At 43.7% G+C, this 17,156-nt stretch overlaps 2 protein-coding genes across 2 annotated transcripts in view; one reads left to right on the forward strand and one right to left on the reverse strand.

Moving 5' to 3' along the window:
* LOC310746622 (uncharacterized protein) overlaps positions 1–1,764 on the reverse strand; it is a 31,844-nt gene extending 30,080 nt beyond the window's left edge. Inside the window, exon 1 of the mRNA XM_083580571.1 lies at positions 671–1,764. The gene's annotated coding sequence lies outside the window, so the exon portion shown is untranslated. The remainder of the gene's footprint in view (positions 1–670) is intronic.
* LOC310746652 (serine/threonine-protein kinase SBK2-like) lies at positions 131–5,839 on the forward strand. Its single transcript, XM_083580632.1, has 4 exons — positions 131–361; positions 1,771–1,935; positions 3,282–3,484; positions 5,090–5,839. The coding sequence occupies exons 2-4, from the start codon at positions 1,773–1,775 to the stop codon at positions 5,681–5,683; spliced, it is 960 nt and encodes a 319-aa protein (XP_083436758.1). The 5' UTR covers positions 131–361; positions 1,771–1,772; the 3' UTR covers positions 5,684–5,839.
* Positions 5,840–17,156: the final 11,317 nt, after the last annotated feature.

The raw sequence follows: 17,156 nt of genomic DNA on the forward strand, positions 1-17,156 counted from the left end.
GAAGAGCGAGAAGAGACAAGCACTTCTTTCCAGGAACATCTGGGACACATAGACATATGCGTAGCAGCAGCTGGGCAAGCGTAGGTAAAAATAACCTTGTTAAGTGGCTGCTAATCCTGCCCCATGGAACTGCCTGGACTCCAGAGCCCTGACCTTTTGGGGCAGAGAAGAGATGAGAGGGGGTGGCTTGGCCGCCTTCCCTATTTATGCGACTAGACTGAACCAGATGGGAAGTCGCTGCTATAAAAGGCTCCATGAGGATCTCCACGTGGCAGGTCCCAAACAGACAGACAGACAGCAAGTCAGTCAACAAAACACTCTGAAAGGAAGAAGCACAAGTGCCCCAGCGCCATTGTGGCAGGTAAGTGTGTGTCTTATAGGCCTGGCAGGTAGGTAAGCCTAAAGGTTTAGAGTGCTCTTTGCAATTCCTGTAACTGTAATTCAGGTGCAAAACTGACAGGCTAGGAAGTGCATTTGACTTTAACTGTGTAATCAGAAGCATGTTCCACTGAATTCAAGACTCACTCCTATGCATGAGATTGCAACCTAAGTATCTTTCTCTTGCTTTATACCCTGCACCAAGGGAGGAAGACATATAGAGCCACTTACAGAAAAATGTATTTTTTATAGGCAGTGCTATTTTTCTAGAAAATGAGGTGCCGGAACTCACCATGAATGCCTCCCTTGTTCTCTTATAATGGCAACAGCATCCACTTGAAAGGTGTTGGAACTGAATTCTGGTGAGTTCCAGCTGAAGGGGGGGGGGGGAAGCCCTGATTATAGGAATGTTTTTGTGTTGTGTGAAGCTAAAACATCCTTAAGTTATTCCCCACCCCCGCCATCCCAGTCCTCACAGTTTTGTCTAACGTAAGAGGTATTGAGACTGAAACACAGCTGCCTGTTCATCAGACTCTCTGCCCCCTTAGTGTTTCCCCCAGATCCCAAATATGTGAGCATTGGTTGTGGTTGCTCTGTGAACAAAAGCAGTCTGCACACTGTTAGAGGTGCTCCTTTCTTTACACTCCAAGTCAGAACTCCAGCATCATAAACCTTTTTGCAATCATCCTTCATCTGGCACAGGACTCTGCACTGAGTCTCATTTTGTGACTTGCTCCACCAGAGTTGGGCAGCATCTGGCTGTCCTTCAGAGGCAGCTGATGCAAAGCCCAATACCTGGGGTGTCTGGTTATGTAAACACTCTGGTGTCATCATTTCTGATTCCGTGCCAAAAAACGGAATCATTGCTCTCACATGGCAATACATGCTGTTTTGGAATGACCAAGGCATAGCAGGAGCAAGGAAGTGTGGGGAGGGGAAACGTCATGTTGGGTAACAAATGACCCCACTTTCCATAGGAAGGAAGGGACCATCTGCAGTAGTGAGATAACATAATTACGGTTGCCTTGCGCTGTCTGAACCTATCAAGGTGAATGGGCAATTGTGCAGTCTTTATAGTGTTTCAGGCCTGTGTTGTGCATACTGTGTTGTGCAGTATGGTCCATTTTTGTGAGAGTCTGTTTCATGGAAATGGCTATTCCCAGATCTACTGTTTATTTTGGAAGGCACAGGAAAAATGCCTCTCCAATTATTTCTTTCTCATGGGCCTTTTGCCTTCAATGCAGAAGGGTGACCCCTGCCCCAATTCCTGCTATGCATTTTAGTCACCTGGCACCCACAAAAAAAGTGTACATGCAGGAGGGTACATTGGCAGTTGGTCAGTGGTCTTTTTTGCATTCACCCCAAGTCTCTTCTGTCTCTCCTCCTGAACAGCCATGAAGCTCGTCTCTGGTGACATTGCAAAACGACTTGAAGAGATGGTGTTGTTGACTTCTCAGAACCTGCCCCAGGTGGAGGTGGCTTCGAGTTACACTGTCCTCCGAGAGCTTGGCAGTGGCTCCTATGGGCATGTGTTGATGGCAGTCCACCAACGCCAAGGTAGGTCAGAACCCAAGTCCCCATGCACTGTGCTAAACTGGCGTAGCATGGGGACTCGCTTCCATGGTGCTGGAAATTGTGTCTGCACAGATGCAGATGCCAGAAAGCGCGCCTGCGCAGATGCCGAAAAACGCGGGCACGCTCGCTCACGCGCACATGCAATCTGGCCCACGGAGGGATCTCTGCTGGAGTGAACTGGCCCAGGCGAGGTAAACCTTGCCAACCCCTGGTGTAAGATATGTGTGTAAATCAGTCCATGTTATTCTACCTGAAGGAAGGGGCTGAGAAGGTTCTTCTAGATTGTTGGTGAAGTGGCCGTTAGAAAGTGTCAGTTGAATAGATTTCTGGGGTGAGAGTGGAGAGTCCATCTAAAGAGAGCTAACAGGATCCTTTCTGAGAACAGAACTCATCCGTTCCCAGTTCTGGGAAGCTTGCATTCTACTCTGAAGAAATGTAGCTCTGTCTGTCTCCTGAAAAAGAAGAAATACCAACATCTCTTTTTTTGCTAGTCTACACAACACAAGGAAATGTATGTGCCGCTTCCATTTTCGGAGAAAATAGGGGATGTTGTTATACCTGCAGAATGGTGAACGTAGTCTCCTATTATCTTTGAATTATTCTCTCCATTATTGTTTCAAGGGTGATTTTCAAGAACTGGGATGGACCCTAACTCTGTAGCTGCAATTATACTCTAATCCTGTACTTGCTTACATCATTGGGATTTATTTCTGGTACTGAGTAGACATATATAGGATTGCTCTGTAGATCCTTCTAAAATCAATGGGAAATGAAGTCATGGTTGATTGTCTGGTTGAAATAAGTTATACTGGATCTAAAGCAGCATCATTTAAATCAATAGCATGTTGTTGTTTTGCTGAAAAGAATTGTGTTCGCTTTTGTACCACAAGAGCAAAATGTGAGACTAGCTTGTTTGATGTGGAATGTCCTTGGGGGGCACCCAAGCCATTTATATTTTCTCCTCTCTTTCAGGGGCCAAGGGTCTCTTGGCTGCCTCCCAATTGCCACTGTTTGGCACATTTAGGTGGACTGAAGCACTCTGCTGCCCTAGCACAATAAATCCACTTTAAATAAGGGAAGAACATTGGAAAGTGTGGAATAAAAGAACAATTAATGGGAAGGCTGATAAGGACTCCATAAGCAAATCGAGATTAATGCAGAATAATTGCTCATTGTCCTATAACTGCCCTGCAAACAAATCAGCACAAATGCTTAAAAAGTAAAAATCAGATATAGTCTAACCTCCGTGTAAGCTTTGTGTCAGCAAATCAGGATGAATGTTTAATAAATTGGTCATCTGGAGGAACCACTTATCTTCTCTCTTGCAGGAACACCCATGGCACTGAAATTCGTACACAAGAAGGCTACAGAATTGCTAGATTTCGTGAATGAATACTGCATTGCGCTGACTTTGGGGGCCCATCCCTGCATTGCCACTGCCCTTGGGATTGCTTTCCAGACCCCCAAACACTACGTCTTTGCACAGGAGTTGGCTTTGGCCAGTGACCTCTTCTCGCTCATGGTGCCACAGGTAACAAACCACCAGGCATGGACACAGACCACTTATGTCTTCTGTAGTTGGCAGCTTTCCACCCCATTCCATGCTTTTTGAAAAGTTATGGTGGGGGAGAAAGATGTGAGAGAATGGAGTTTCTTTGCTTGTATGCTCCTTTCCCCCCTACTCCCAAGTCATTTCAAATCATGGAATAGTACCAAGCTGGTTTTCACTGCCAGGACCACCTGTAGTAATAAGATTGCCTATGAGTTGCAGCTGATTACTCTGTTGGTTAAATCTGCATATTGGTCAAAACAATATCTCTGAAGCGGGAAACATGCTGTCTTTAGTTTTCAGCAGAAAACATCTTTTAATAAGAGGCATTCCTCCTGCATGAGACGGGACAATGCTTCTTCGAATATGGTACTCACCATATGTAGTTTTTATAAACACTTGTATTTTTTGCATTTTTAAAAAAGTCTTCTGCTTGTTTAATCAAGTGGGCTTTTTAGACAAAGGTACAGTTGAGCTTTCTAACTACTCTTCATGGTTGAGAAATTAGAAACATATTTTAAAAGCTTCCCTGCATGCTGTCTTTTTTATGTGATACCAAACGCAATACTTACAACACATGATCACAGAAACACAAGATACAGCCAGCCTTACAAGTGCATATGCACTATTTTCTTCCTCATCGGCTCCTTTTCAAGTTGCTTTCTGGAAAGCTGCCTGAGAGCGAGTGCTTCAAAAGACTAGATAGAGTGCATCCACTCATCTTGACTTAGGCAACTGAGCTGAATGGAAGTTGTTGATGCAAAGGTGATCAATCATGAACCTCCAAAGAAGACCCCAAGCATTGTTGTTGTTTAGTCGTTTAGTCGTGTCCGACTCTTTGTGACCCCATGGACCAGAGCACGCAAGGCATTCCTGTCTTCCACTGCCTCCCGCAGTTTGGTCAAACTCATGTTGGTAGCTTCGAGAACACTGTCCAACCATCTTGTCCTCTATCGTCCCCTTCTCCTTGTGCTCTCCATCTTTCCCAACATCAGGGTCTTTTCCAGAGAGTCTTCTCTTCTCATGATGTGGCCAAAGTATTGGAGCCTCAGCTTCAGGATCTGTCCTTCCAGTGGGCACTCAGGGCATATAACTGCCCTAAGACTTATAATCTCACAATATAATCTCTCCCTGCTTCAGCACACTAGAGAATGGGGTTGGGCAATATATCATCCAAAACCAGTTAGAATCCATACTGTGATATTAGTTCCATAATTTTTGACCTGAAAATATATTGTGAATCATAATGTGTTTGTGTGCTATGCAAAAATCACAATGTGGGAAAACCCATGATGCCAGCCAATGCCTCTGCATACATTTCAGACACTGTGGTGCATCACAATGTTGAAAACCAGGTATCCCTCAGCCCTACTCTTTATCTCTACATACTTTCATCCTTATTTCAGACATTGTGATATATTAGTACAGTATATCACAATATTTAGCTGGTGATATATCATGATGTTGAAAACCAGTTAGCGCCTAGCCCTACCAGAGAACTGAGGAATGGAGCCTGGAGATGTTTCTACCTTCAGGGAATTTGTGTGGCTGCACACGTGACTTTCAGCTCTCCCTTTCTTCCTCCAGGTTGGTGTGCCTGAGCAACGGGTCAAGCGCTGTGCCCTGCAGCTTGCCAGTGCCCTCGAGTACATGGAAACGAAGGGGCTGGTGCACCGTGACGTCAAACCAGAGAATGTGTTGCTGTGTGACCCCGAGTGCCGCCGCATCAAGCTGACTGACTTTGGGCTGAGCTGCCCCCGAGGCCGGGCCATTGAGGCTTTGCCAGAGAGCCTGCCATACACGGCCCCCGAGTTGAGCACGCTGGGCCCCAAAGCTCGTTTGGAGGCCCAGCCCAGCCTTGACACATGGTCCCTGGGAGTGCTGCTCTTCTGCGTGCTAACTGGCTACTTCCCCTGGCTCACAGCTGTACCCGCCGACCGGTACTACCGCAGCTTTGTCTGCTGGCATCGCAGCCCCCGCTTTTCCCCACGTCCACCCCATTGGGGGCGTTTTACTCCCCAGGCATTGGAGATGCTGCAGGGACTGTTGATGCCCAACGCAGCTCAGCGTAGCCCAGCCAAGGAGGTGATGAATTATATCAAAGTGCCTTGGTTGCTCCCAGAGGCCCAGAGCTGTGTTCGGCCTAGCAGAGATCTTCTTGGTACCAGCCGGCGCTGCTAATAATCTAGGCCATATGTGTGAAGCAGGGAGGGATGGCACCAATCCCAAATCTAGCCTTAGCCATTGAGGGACCAAAGACACCATGCACGTCACGAAACCAAAACACCTCATTGTTCCTGAGGGCAAAGAGAAAGCACAGTCAAGCTAGGGAAACAGGGGAGAAAAGACTGTTATCCTCAGAAAACAGAGCAAGCTGCCAGCAGGGCAGGGCAGGAAAAACTTTAGGGAATCATTCCTCTCCCACATATGTGATTTTCATCTTAGGAGGGTCGCTCTCCAGTCCCGATTCTGGATCAGAGATTCAAAAGACTTGATTTCAGTCCCTCCTGGGTCAATAACTGGCCACTTCATTGAATGGAAAGGAACCAAATAGACTTACATCTAAAAGGCAACAAAACCTTGGTGTCTGTCACTCACCCTGAATTAGACGAAATGGGGGTGGACTAAAATTATGTGTGACTAGATTGGGAATGAGGGGCCAGCAACAATGGTCAGATTTACAAGACTTCTGTATGGTTGTTAATCATGGTGACCACAAAGTCTGCTGATGTGACAGTGGACATTGCTGAGCAGTTAACGCTGCTCTTTGTGCTCTTTCCAGCCACCATGGATGGACTGTCTCTTGACAAGTCATATCCAATGGAGAGAGAGAGAGTGATGCAGAAGAGATGTAAGGAGCAATTTGATCTTTGACTGGCAGAGTCACCAAGGAGACGATTTGGAGGTCTACAATTGATGTTGCTGTGGGTCTAGCAATGTTTTGCTGGAAAGCCGCCCAGAGTGGCTGGGGCAACCCAGTCAGATGGGTGGCATATAATTAAGAGCATTAGTAGTAGTAGTAGTAGTAGTAGTAGTAGTAGTAGTATTGCCTGCCTATATGCTTGTTTATATGCTGCTGTAATACCCATTCAACTTGTACATTTGTAAATAAAGAGATTATATTATGAAAACATTGTAAATAGTCGGTGCTCTCATTTTGCAAAGAAACACATCCTGGAATGCAACCTGCAATGGTGACCTCCAGCTGCTTTGGACTACAAGTTCCAAGAGTCTCAGCCAGCTAGGGCAGATGGGAGTTGTAGTCCAAAACACCTGATGGGCACCAGGCTGGGAAAAGCTGCTGTAATAGTTGACTCTGACTTCCCACTGCTTGGGAACTGGGGAGTGCAGAATTAGAGTTAGAACTGACAGCCAAAGATATGATGGGTACACTTGAATCAATACACGCCATTGATAGGTGTGCCCCCCAGCCTGGGCAACTGGCTTCTGCATTGCTTCAGGACAGACATTTCCTAAGGCAGTCTTAATGATACCCATGCTCACCAATGCCAATCGCCAGGCAGGACAAGCCCTTGCCAACATAACTGCTCTTCTGAGAGCGGGCTTATGGGGGATGTACTCTTGCTCTGCACCCCGAAGGATTCCTGGCTTCTTGAGCCATGTGTCGCATGAGGCTCCATAGGCTTCGAAACACGAATATCCAAAAGCAGCTGTAACCGGAAACGATTAACAAGCAGCCAATTTGGCTTGGCCCCTGCGTCCTCTCACGCACCTGCTAAATATAATCCACAGCTGACGACAGACACAGTGGGTGGGTGGGAGAAAAATACTTTCACCCCACCCTATGCTTCCTCTTTGTTGATTCTCTAAAGGAGAGAGCTCACATTTGGGGTCACAAGGCTTTGAGGAAGATTGCACAGCCCTTTCAAACAATCGCACTTTACAAATACATTTTGGTTTTTTGTATATAATTTTTGTTAAATTTTCTGTTTTACAATTTAAAATACTTATTTTTACATCCTTAAGATATCAGTGACTTCCCTTCTCTTTCCATGGTTCATTTTACATATCATAAATCATATCACAAATCATATTACATATCACAAATCATAAAACTATACCATTCAGTATTCCATTATTGCACCCATCAAAGCTTATTTACACTTTTGAATTTATCTTAATGCTGCCAGCGTTTTCAGCTGTACACAATTGTTTCCCATATATTCAATAAACCTTTTCCAATCTTCTCTAAACATATGTTCTTCTTGTTTTCATATTCTATATGTTAAGTCTGCAAGCTGTGCATATTCTGTCAATTAAATTGCCATTCTTCTTTGGTTGGTGCCTCACTTTACAAATAAGTGTATTTTTCTATGTATAAGACGATATTTTTTCCTTCGAAATAATAGGCAAAAATTGTGGGTTGTCTTATACACGGATAGCAGTGGGGGGACGGGCGAGTGGTGCCAGCAGCCAGCAGGAGATTGGCAGCAACAATTGGGTGTGTGATTGGTTGCTTGGCAAGGCCTGCTGACGATTGGCTGCTGCTGCGGCAATAGGGGGGACTATTTGCAGCAGTGGCGAGGCGAGCGTGCAATTGGCTGTTGTTGCTTTGTGTGTGCAAGTGGGCTTTTGGCGGTTGTCTTATATATGGGGGTGTGTTATACACAGAAAAATACAGTACATTTTGGATGCTAATATCCCACAAGAACTGTTTTTTTTTAAAAGGTATATGTTAATATAAAGTATATATATTCATTTGCTGAATTTAACTGGCTACTTTTGCAATTAATCAAACACTTGTAAAAACAGGCCAATATTTTGATTAATCCACATAAATACAGGTGGTACCCATTCACACCCTTGTACACACACACTCTACATGTGGCTGCAACAGCAGTCAACAGCTGATTTTGTATCAGCATATATTTAAATGAATTGAGTGATGTGCAAATAAATATCTCAGGGTGGGGAAAGTGATGACTTTCTCTCTGCCCCATATCCATGGGCCGTCCATTGCCAGTGTCACTGTGTCTCCTTCAGCTGCTCTAAAATATATTATTTGCAAACTGGGGCTGGCAGACACTGGAGAGAAGAGTGACATGAGGGAGTCATAAAACTGTCAGCCCCAGGAGTGAATTACTGGAACTGGCAGGGCAGGGAGAGTTATGTTCAAAACATAGTAAACTAAGTAAAGCTGAGTAAAGCTGCTGGCTGGTTTTAAATGTACCCAGATAATTTTTGTTCTGCAACCAGGGTGATGGAGGTGTCCCCGCCCTTGGCTCACAGCAAACTCAGCTTCAGTTTAAAATGTACAGCTTTAGAGAAAGTGTCAGATCAGTGGGATCATAGGTCTTCATTTAGGACTTATCTACACTTATTTTTTGCCCCACTCTTTCCAGGCAAAGGTCCACACTTAAAAGCTCAAGTCCAAGTGTCTGTCCCTCCCTCCCCTCCCCAAGCTTTTCCTGCTGAAAGCTACTCTTTAGTTCTCAACTGGAGCAAATGTCAATTTGGGCTTTCCGCAGATTGCTATTTGATCCAACTGAGCTTTAAAAAGGAGGTTTTTCATAGGGAAGGTTGCAGTGCAAAAAAGGAAGAGGGCACTCGGACATGGAGATTTAAAATGTGCTGGAACAAGTGAAGGAAATGTAAGTGTGGATAAGCCCTTAGCGGGGCAGGATTTACAAGTGTTCCAACCTAGCTGGATTGGAACAGTTGCATCACCACAATTTTTTATTTTGTTTGTTTAAGGTTATTATTTTTAAGAGACAGAGCAAATAGCTAAGGCCTCCTGACCTGTTAAGTGCTGTGTAGGGGGGGGGGGGATTTCAGTTTTTCTTACAACTGAATATCAACCTATTACCAAAATCTAAACAACCGTAGTTGCGTATTTCTATCATACTGATATGTGTTATGGGCCAGGAGTCAGCTTCACCTGCTGAACAAGCAGCCTGAAGGGGGAGAAGGCAGAGGGACTCCACCTGTAGCTGATCAGCCTTCAAGGGCACAGGGGAGAAGGTGCTGATGAGAACCAGCAGGCTTCAGCCTTCTTAACCAGAGCTTCCAGCAGCAGTCAGAAGCTGTTAACAATGCTTGTAGTTCCTGGTCCTACCTTGCTGCTTCCTGCTTGTCTTGATCCTTGACTCCCTGATCATCAGATTTCCTAACCCCTGGACCATCTGACCACATGGATTGTTGTTTGCCTGTACCTTACTTTGGATGCTGACTCTACCCCCAGGCAAGTACGTGTCAGAGACAATACTGATTGGCTGGCCTCCGACTCCACCAAGTTTTGCTCAGCAATGAGACTATGACAATACACCACTTCTTGGATGCCCTCAATGCACCTGATGAGAAAGAAAATAAAACAATAATAAATAAAATGTGAAAATCAATAAAAAACAGCCACAGTTACGTAAGTTATTATGCAGCAGCATAAAACAAATAATTCAGAACATGAAGCTATACTTAAATCTTTCTGGAGACTGGGATGAAACAGGTCAAATCAGATTGGACACCTGGGGAAGTATTATTATCTAACGAGAGAACACTTGATTACTTACAGGTAGAAGTTTATTGTAGAATTGAGGCTGCTATATCCCATGTGTGGCAATTTATTTGGTGAACAGCTTTGTAATATGTTGAATAATTCTGAAATACTTCCAGTGGAAGCAATGATTTAAAATGCAAAACAGTGCAGAGGAAATACCAGGCCACTTTGAAAAAATACCAGTGTCTTTTAAAAAGCACTTTTGATTTAACAGTCCAGGTTTTGGAAGGTTTCATTAACATGAAGAGGAGCTCTCTTGCAAAATGCTTATTTGATATAGTAAACACCATCCATGGCAGCTTGACAAATTTTCTAAAGTTTCATCAAGATACAGCTGTTTTGTATAATGGCAAGTGAAGTGTAAGAAAGCGAATTCCTAAGGAGTGAGATCAACCTTAAAATTTCAGAGAACTGGCAATTCTGTTTCTTTGCACATCACCTTCATGGTATTTGTTGTTGTTGTTGTTCAGTCGTTTAGTCGTTTAGTCGTCCCCTTCTCCTTGTGCCCTCCATCTTTCCCAACATCAGGGTCTTTTCCAGAGAGTCTTCTCTTCTCATGAGGTGGCCAAAGTATTGGAGCCTCAGCTTCACGATCTGTCCAGTGAGCACTCAGGGCACTTAAGAATGGATAGGTTTGATCTTCTTGCAGTCCATGGGACTCTCAAGAGTCTCCTCCAGCACCATAATTCAAAAGCATCAATTCTTCGGAGATCAGCCTTCTTTATGGTCCAGCTCTCACTTTCATACATCACTACTGGGAAAACCATAGCTTTTACTATACTGACCTTTGTTGGCAAGGTGATGTCTCTACTTTTTAAGATGCTGTCTAGGTTTGTCATTGCTTTTCTCCCAAGAAGCAGGCGTCTTTTAATTTCGTGGCTGCTGTCACCATCTGCAATGATCATGGAGCCCAAGAAAGTAAAATCTCTCACTTCCTCCATTTCTTCTCCTTCTATTTGCCAGGAGGTGATGGGACCAGTGGCCATGATCTTCGTTTTTTTGATGTTGAGCTTCAGACCATATTTTGCGCTCTCCTCTTTCACCCTCAATAAAAGGTTCTTTAATTCTTCCTCACTTTCTGCCATCAAGGTTGTGTCATCTGCATATCTGAGGTTGTTGATGTTTCTTCCGGCAATCTTAATTCCGGCTAGGGATTCATCCAGCCCAGCCTTTCGCATGATGAATTCTGCATATAAGTTAAATAAGCAGGGAGACAATATACAGCCTTGTCATACTCCTTTCCCAATTTTAAACCAATCAGTTGTTCCATATCCAGTTCTAACTGTAGTTTCTTGTCCCACATAGAGATTTCTCAGGAGACAGATGAGGTGATCAGGCACTCCCATTTCTTTAAGAACTTGCCATAGTTTGCTATGGTCGACACAGTCAAAGGCTTTTGCATAGTCAATGAAGCAGAAGTAGATGTCTTTCTGGAACTCTCTAGCTTTCTCCATAATCCAGCGCATGTTTGCAATTTGGTCTCTGGTTCCTCTGCCTCTTCTAAATCCAGCTTGCACTTCTGGAAGTTCTCGGTCCACATACTGCTTGAGCCTTCCTTGTAGAATTTTAAGCATAACCTTGCTAGCGTGTGAAATGAGTGCAATTGTGTGGTAGTTGGAGCATTCTTTGGCACTGCCCTTCTTTGGGATTGGGATGTAGACTGATCTTCTCCAATCCTCTGGCCACTGCTGAGTTTTCCAAACTTGCTGGCATATTGTGTGTAGCACCTTAACAGCATCTTTTAAAATTTTAAATAGTTCAGCTGGAATACCATCACTTCCACTAGCCTTGTTATTAGCAATGCTTTCTAAGGCCCATTTGACTTCACTCTCCAGGATGTCTGGCTCAAGGTCAGCAACCACACTACCTGGGGTGTACAAGCCATCCATATCTTTCTAGTATAATTCTTCTGTGTATTATTGCAACCTCTTCTTGATGTCTTTTGCTTCTGTTAGGTCCTTACCACTTTTGTCCTTCATTATGGTAATCTTTGTACGAAATGTTCCTTTCATATCTCCAATTTTCTTGAACAGATCTCTGGTTCTTCCCATTCTGTTGTTTTCGTTTATTTCTTTGCATTGCTCGTTTAAGAAGGCCTTCTTGTCTCTAACACCCAGATTCACAAACACCACCAACTTAGCAACGCTGCTGACGCAGGAGCTCTCCCCATCATTCCTAGAAATTTGGACAACTCTTGAGATTATCAGCACTGAATAGCTGAAAATCATGGCTTGCCAGGGAGAGAGACCTGCACTATGAGATACATTGGACCACTCCATTAGCACCCTTGTAAAGGAGTGTCTGTTTGGAGTCAAAAGATCATAATTTTGTTGGAGAGTACTGAATGTGCTTCGGTGTGTTAATCTTCCTGACCTTTAGACAGATCGTGGGGAGTTCTAATCCTCTGCGCCCTTAAAAGGCTCTTGGAAACTGATAGTTCAGGTGTGAAGATCGGAAGAGTGATTATCTTAATTGCAGGACTGCAAGCACCTGTTCCTAGAAGGAACTACCGGTACTTCTTCAATAAACAGATTCTGATTCGTAGAAGTAATGATCTAAGCTTTCAGTGACCAATAAACTGTAAATTTTTATACTGAGGTACCAGATTTAGCTTATAAACAAAAGTTGGCAATCCTACACAGGTGCCTAGGACACATGATTTGGTATGATGTTTTGTAAAGGTTGTAGGAAGAGCTGAATTCTGGAATTTATTTACAATTCTCAGCTTCTGTTACTGTTCTACCTGAAACTTTCAATATTTGATGATTGATTGCATGTCACCAACATCTGACAGGTCAGTTGTCTTAACTGATTGGTCAAATACCAAATACAGCTCAGAGAAGAGGGTGATGGGATAGAAAAGGAAACAAAATATTTTGATGAATTGCTGAAGTTGCTTAGAATATGGAGGCTCCTCTGCTAAACGTCATCTTCTCCTGGACTCTGAGCCTGGTACTTTACATGACATGGCAATGTGTTGCTGCAATCAGACAAAACTATTGTGTGGAATTGACGCTGCCCATTGTATGCCTTCTGACCATCAACTGTTGGTCAAACATCAATACAGTACTAAGAAGGAACGGTGGTGGTGGTGGTGGGGCTGATGAAACCCTGGATTCAAAAGCCCAACAAACTGAAATTAGTGTTTTGCTAGTTGGTCTTACCTTGGACAACAAATGTCAGTGGAGGCCCTTCAGTTTTGATATAGCAATGTGCCACAGCAGAGGGAGGTCAGGTAGTGAGGAAAAGGCAGGTGAATGAAGAACAGGAGATGTGTTCTGTTACACTCTTATTGCTCAACTGCAAGCAGAGTGAGTCATCCAAAGACGGCTTCTTTAGACACTGGGCAAAACAGCTAATGCTGCTGAAGACAGTTGCTGGCTGGCTTGCTGTAACACTATGATGCTGATGTCATCCTCCCAGTAATGCCTCTCCATGGTGACATCACAATGTAGTCACATGTCTAAATGGATGGCATCACAAAGTGCGAGCACATGATTGGCTTATCATGCCTGTTAACAATTATCAGCGTACAAAGTGTGTCAAAGGCTTTTCTGAATACTCGAGTGTCCTGCGGTATTAGCAGCAATTAGACTGCACCAGCCAATTCAGCAGCTGATGCACAGCTTTACAGAGGACACGCTAGATGTGAAGACATCCATCCCCTCTCACCAAAACCTCCACACATTATCACTAATTTTCCAACACAGGATTGTTCTTGGCTCGGTAGGAGCCTGAGCTCAAGTATCCCAGTGCGTCAGAGGCCCAAGAGAGTCTCCTAACAATACCTCTCTAGAATTTGCAGGATGTTGTACAGAGAACCATTACAGTCTTAGTCTCAATTTGAGGCACAGCTTATGCCCAGAATGTGCCGTGGATGTCAGGGCTTATTCCTTCAACACAGGATTCCATAATAAAGGAAAGAGTGCCTCTCTGCATGTTCAAAAGGAACACATACATAGGGGCATAGGGACCAAGGCTGCTTAAGCTTCCAGTTCTCTTCCCCTGCACCCCTCAGAATTTTTTAATGAAGTTGTTGCCTCACATCGTGATGTGTTTATTCTCAGCCAGTTTACAAGGACCCAGCCCTTTCCTTATTTACAGAAAACTGGCTGTCCTTTCAAGAAATGGTCATCAATCAGGGATAAATAAAGATGAAGCAGGAGGGCTGAGGGAAGGGCATCCTTGGGCTGCTCCCATGGCCCCAGATCCCTAGCAAGGACTTCTGCTAAAGTTTACCGCAGGCCCTACATTTAACTTTTCCCCCCTGGTGCTTGGCTGAGGGTTGGGCTGCTGGGGCGTTCTTCCATTTAAATTTCCTATGATGTCTCAGAGTGAGAGTACATCAGAGGGCATTGTGGGAACCTTAAACAGAAAAATAGACCCAGAAGCACTGCAGCCTACCCGTGTAGTAGAGGAATTACTAGAGTGCTTAGTACACATTCAAACTTGGGACCAGCACCATTGTAAAATATATATAAGGATCCATGCCTCGGTTAGGTGTTTTTGCATTGTTGCAATGCTGGAAGGAAGTGCTGGATGCAGATTGTTCTGTCAATGGATGCAGATGTAATTTGCGATTTCAGGGTGCTCTGTGAGGTTGGGAACACTGAAATAATTATGCAGTTTCAAGAGGATCTATTTTACTGGATCTGACACAAGTATCCCTGTGTGCCTAGCATTCCACACTATCCCTCCTGTGACACCCCACTTTATCTCTCGCCTTCCACATGACTTTTTCTCCCCGCAGTCTCTCACATTTCTCTCTTTCTTCCTTCTCTCTAGGTTGCTCTGCTATCTATTCAGATGCAATCCCACTTGCTTCCCCCTGTAGCTCTGTGGTAGATTGACCCACTATACCCAGTGCCCACAAAGCACTTCTAATTCTGCTTCTGTCACCAGTCCAGGCACTTCTTCCTATCTCTCTGATTTACATCCCTGGTCTTGTCCAGAGCAGCTGCGACAGGAGTTGGCAGTACTAGAACACCATGCAGTAAATCATATGCAGAAACCTAGATTTGTCAAACCTTGTTCAATGTCTTTCTGCCCTTCACCACCCCTTCTCCCATGCCAGAACTTATATAAGCTTCATACCTTCCATCTAGCCTACTTTGATGAGATGTTACCCAATTTTAGGACAGGTCCTCTAGCTTTGACACTGCACAGGGCATTGCAGAGTTTTCAAATTCTCTGAAATTTGTTGGTGGATATTCAGGTAAACTGCCTAGCTGCTGAGTTTGTTAGATTGGCATACACTGTTAAAGGCTACTCAGGGTCTTTTGTCGAGTAATTCAAATAAGCCTTGTAGATCCCAAGCTTCTTGCAAAACCTCTGGTTCACTGCAAAGAAATTAAGAATTACAGGTTTTGGTACATAGCAGCTCTATATTTTGTAGTCGGTACAGTTGGTCTTTACTGCTTCACTAAACTGGAGCTACATATCACTTCAACCCAAATGCTACTAGCAGATCATTTGACAGCTTGTTATGTAATATATGCTTAGATTAGGACTTTTAGAGTGGGAGAACAAAAACATACAACCCAATCCTATGCAGATTGGGGTCATAGTCATGCCAAATTTGCATAGAACTGAGCTGTAAAATTCAGCCATAAGGCATAATAGTATGAGCATTAAGAATTATTAAATATAGCAAGGTGCAAACCCACATAATTTTTTTTGCTAAATGTAGAGACAACCACTCATCACTGCTACCACTACTACAGGATCTGTGAATGGTCTTTCTCTTTGCCAAGAGTAATAATGATCACACTCTTTTATTCTGAATATAATAATCTGGGATATTTACCACTCCTTCATCTTGACACAAGAGTTTAGAATGTCTACTTAGTACTTAAACATGCACAGAAAGAGCAAGAAAAGTTTGTTCCTTGTAAACACTGTACATCTGAGCTACCCAGGTTGCATGAACAAAAGGACAGCTATCTAATCAGAAAATGCACAGCTTGGTTTTCTTTTTCTATTAGGAGAGAGAAAGGGACGCCTGACTCGCCTAGGCTGTCAACGATTGATGTTGTGACTTCCCAGCTGGCAGTTTAGGAGAGCAGCCAAAGGACTGTTGTGTAACAGCGAAAGTGTTTGTGTAATCTTTCACCAACAGTGCTTGGAATCTGCTCTCGCACCTCGATTCATATGCTGGACCTACTCCAGCGGGTTAGCAGTTGAAGCTGGCCCCCAAAATGCCATTCAGCTGCTGGGACATCTCAGCAGGTCACCCAGGTCCTCTTCGCCCTGGCCTGCGGCAAAAGGACATTATGATCGCTTTGTTAGGGTTCCCTCCTCCAGTTAGAAATGGGAGTCTGTTGGTGTGAATGAATATAAAGTCAAAGCATAAGAAGAGACCAGGGGCCATTGAACCTCATTTCCCCTACAGTAAGACAGCAATCTCTGCCCATCCACATCAAGAGGGCCAATTTATGCATTCCATATCACAGCAGGAAGCAAGCTAAGTTGTAGAAGGGCATTTACAGGGCAAAAAACTTGAAACAACACAATCCTAGCTGCTACTGTTGCTGGTATAACTATACTGACAGAGGGTGAATATGCTGTGTGGAGAAAGAGAGATGACTAACGTAGGTGCTACAGGTTGCTGGGGTTTTTTTCTTTTTCTTTCTGATATTGCGGTTTCTATTGTCTATGGAACCCCTCCCCATTTTCTTTAATATGGGTCTTAGAAAACTTTATTCCCAGCCTACCTTTGATTAGAAAATTTGGGGTGGTTTTAAAAATCAGTTATTATATTGTGACTTGATTATGTTAACTGGCTGTTATGGTTTTCTTTTAATGCTGCTGTATTATCTTTGGGATTTTTAAAGCATTTTTCATTTGCATGTGATTTTAATGATGAGGTTTACTTGTCATTATTATATTTTCATTTGTAACTCCCTGACATGGGAGCTTTTGACATGGTTTTGAAAAAGCATGTAAGATATGTAAATAAAAGAAATATTGTATTTTAAACCAGTGCTTTACACGGTTATCAAGACACTTTGTGGATTCTGATGGATGGAATAAAAAATTATATTTGCAAACTACCAAGAGCTGTTATCAATGCCTTTTTGAGACATGAAAGCAAATGTAGGTAGGGTAACTTATGCACGTAATAAATGAACCATGGAACAA

Source organism: Podarcis filfolensis (assembly GCF_964270895.1).
Source record: "Podarcis filfolensis genome assembly, chromosome: 13".
Taxonomy (NCBI): domain Eukaryota; kingdom Metazoa; phylum Chordata; class Lepidosauria; order Squamata; family Lacertidae; genus Podarcis; species Podarcis filfolensis.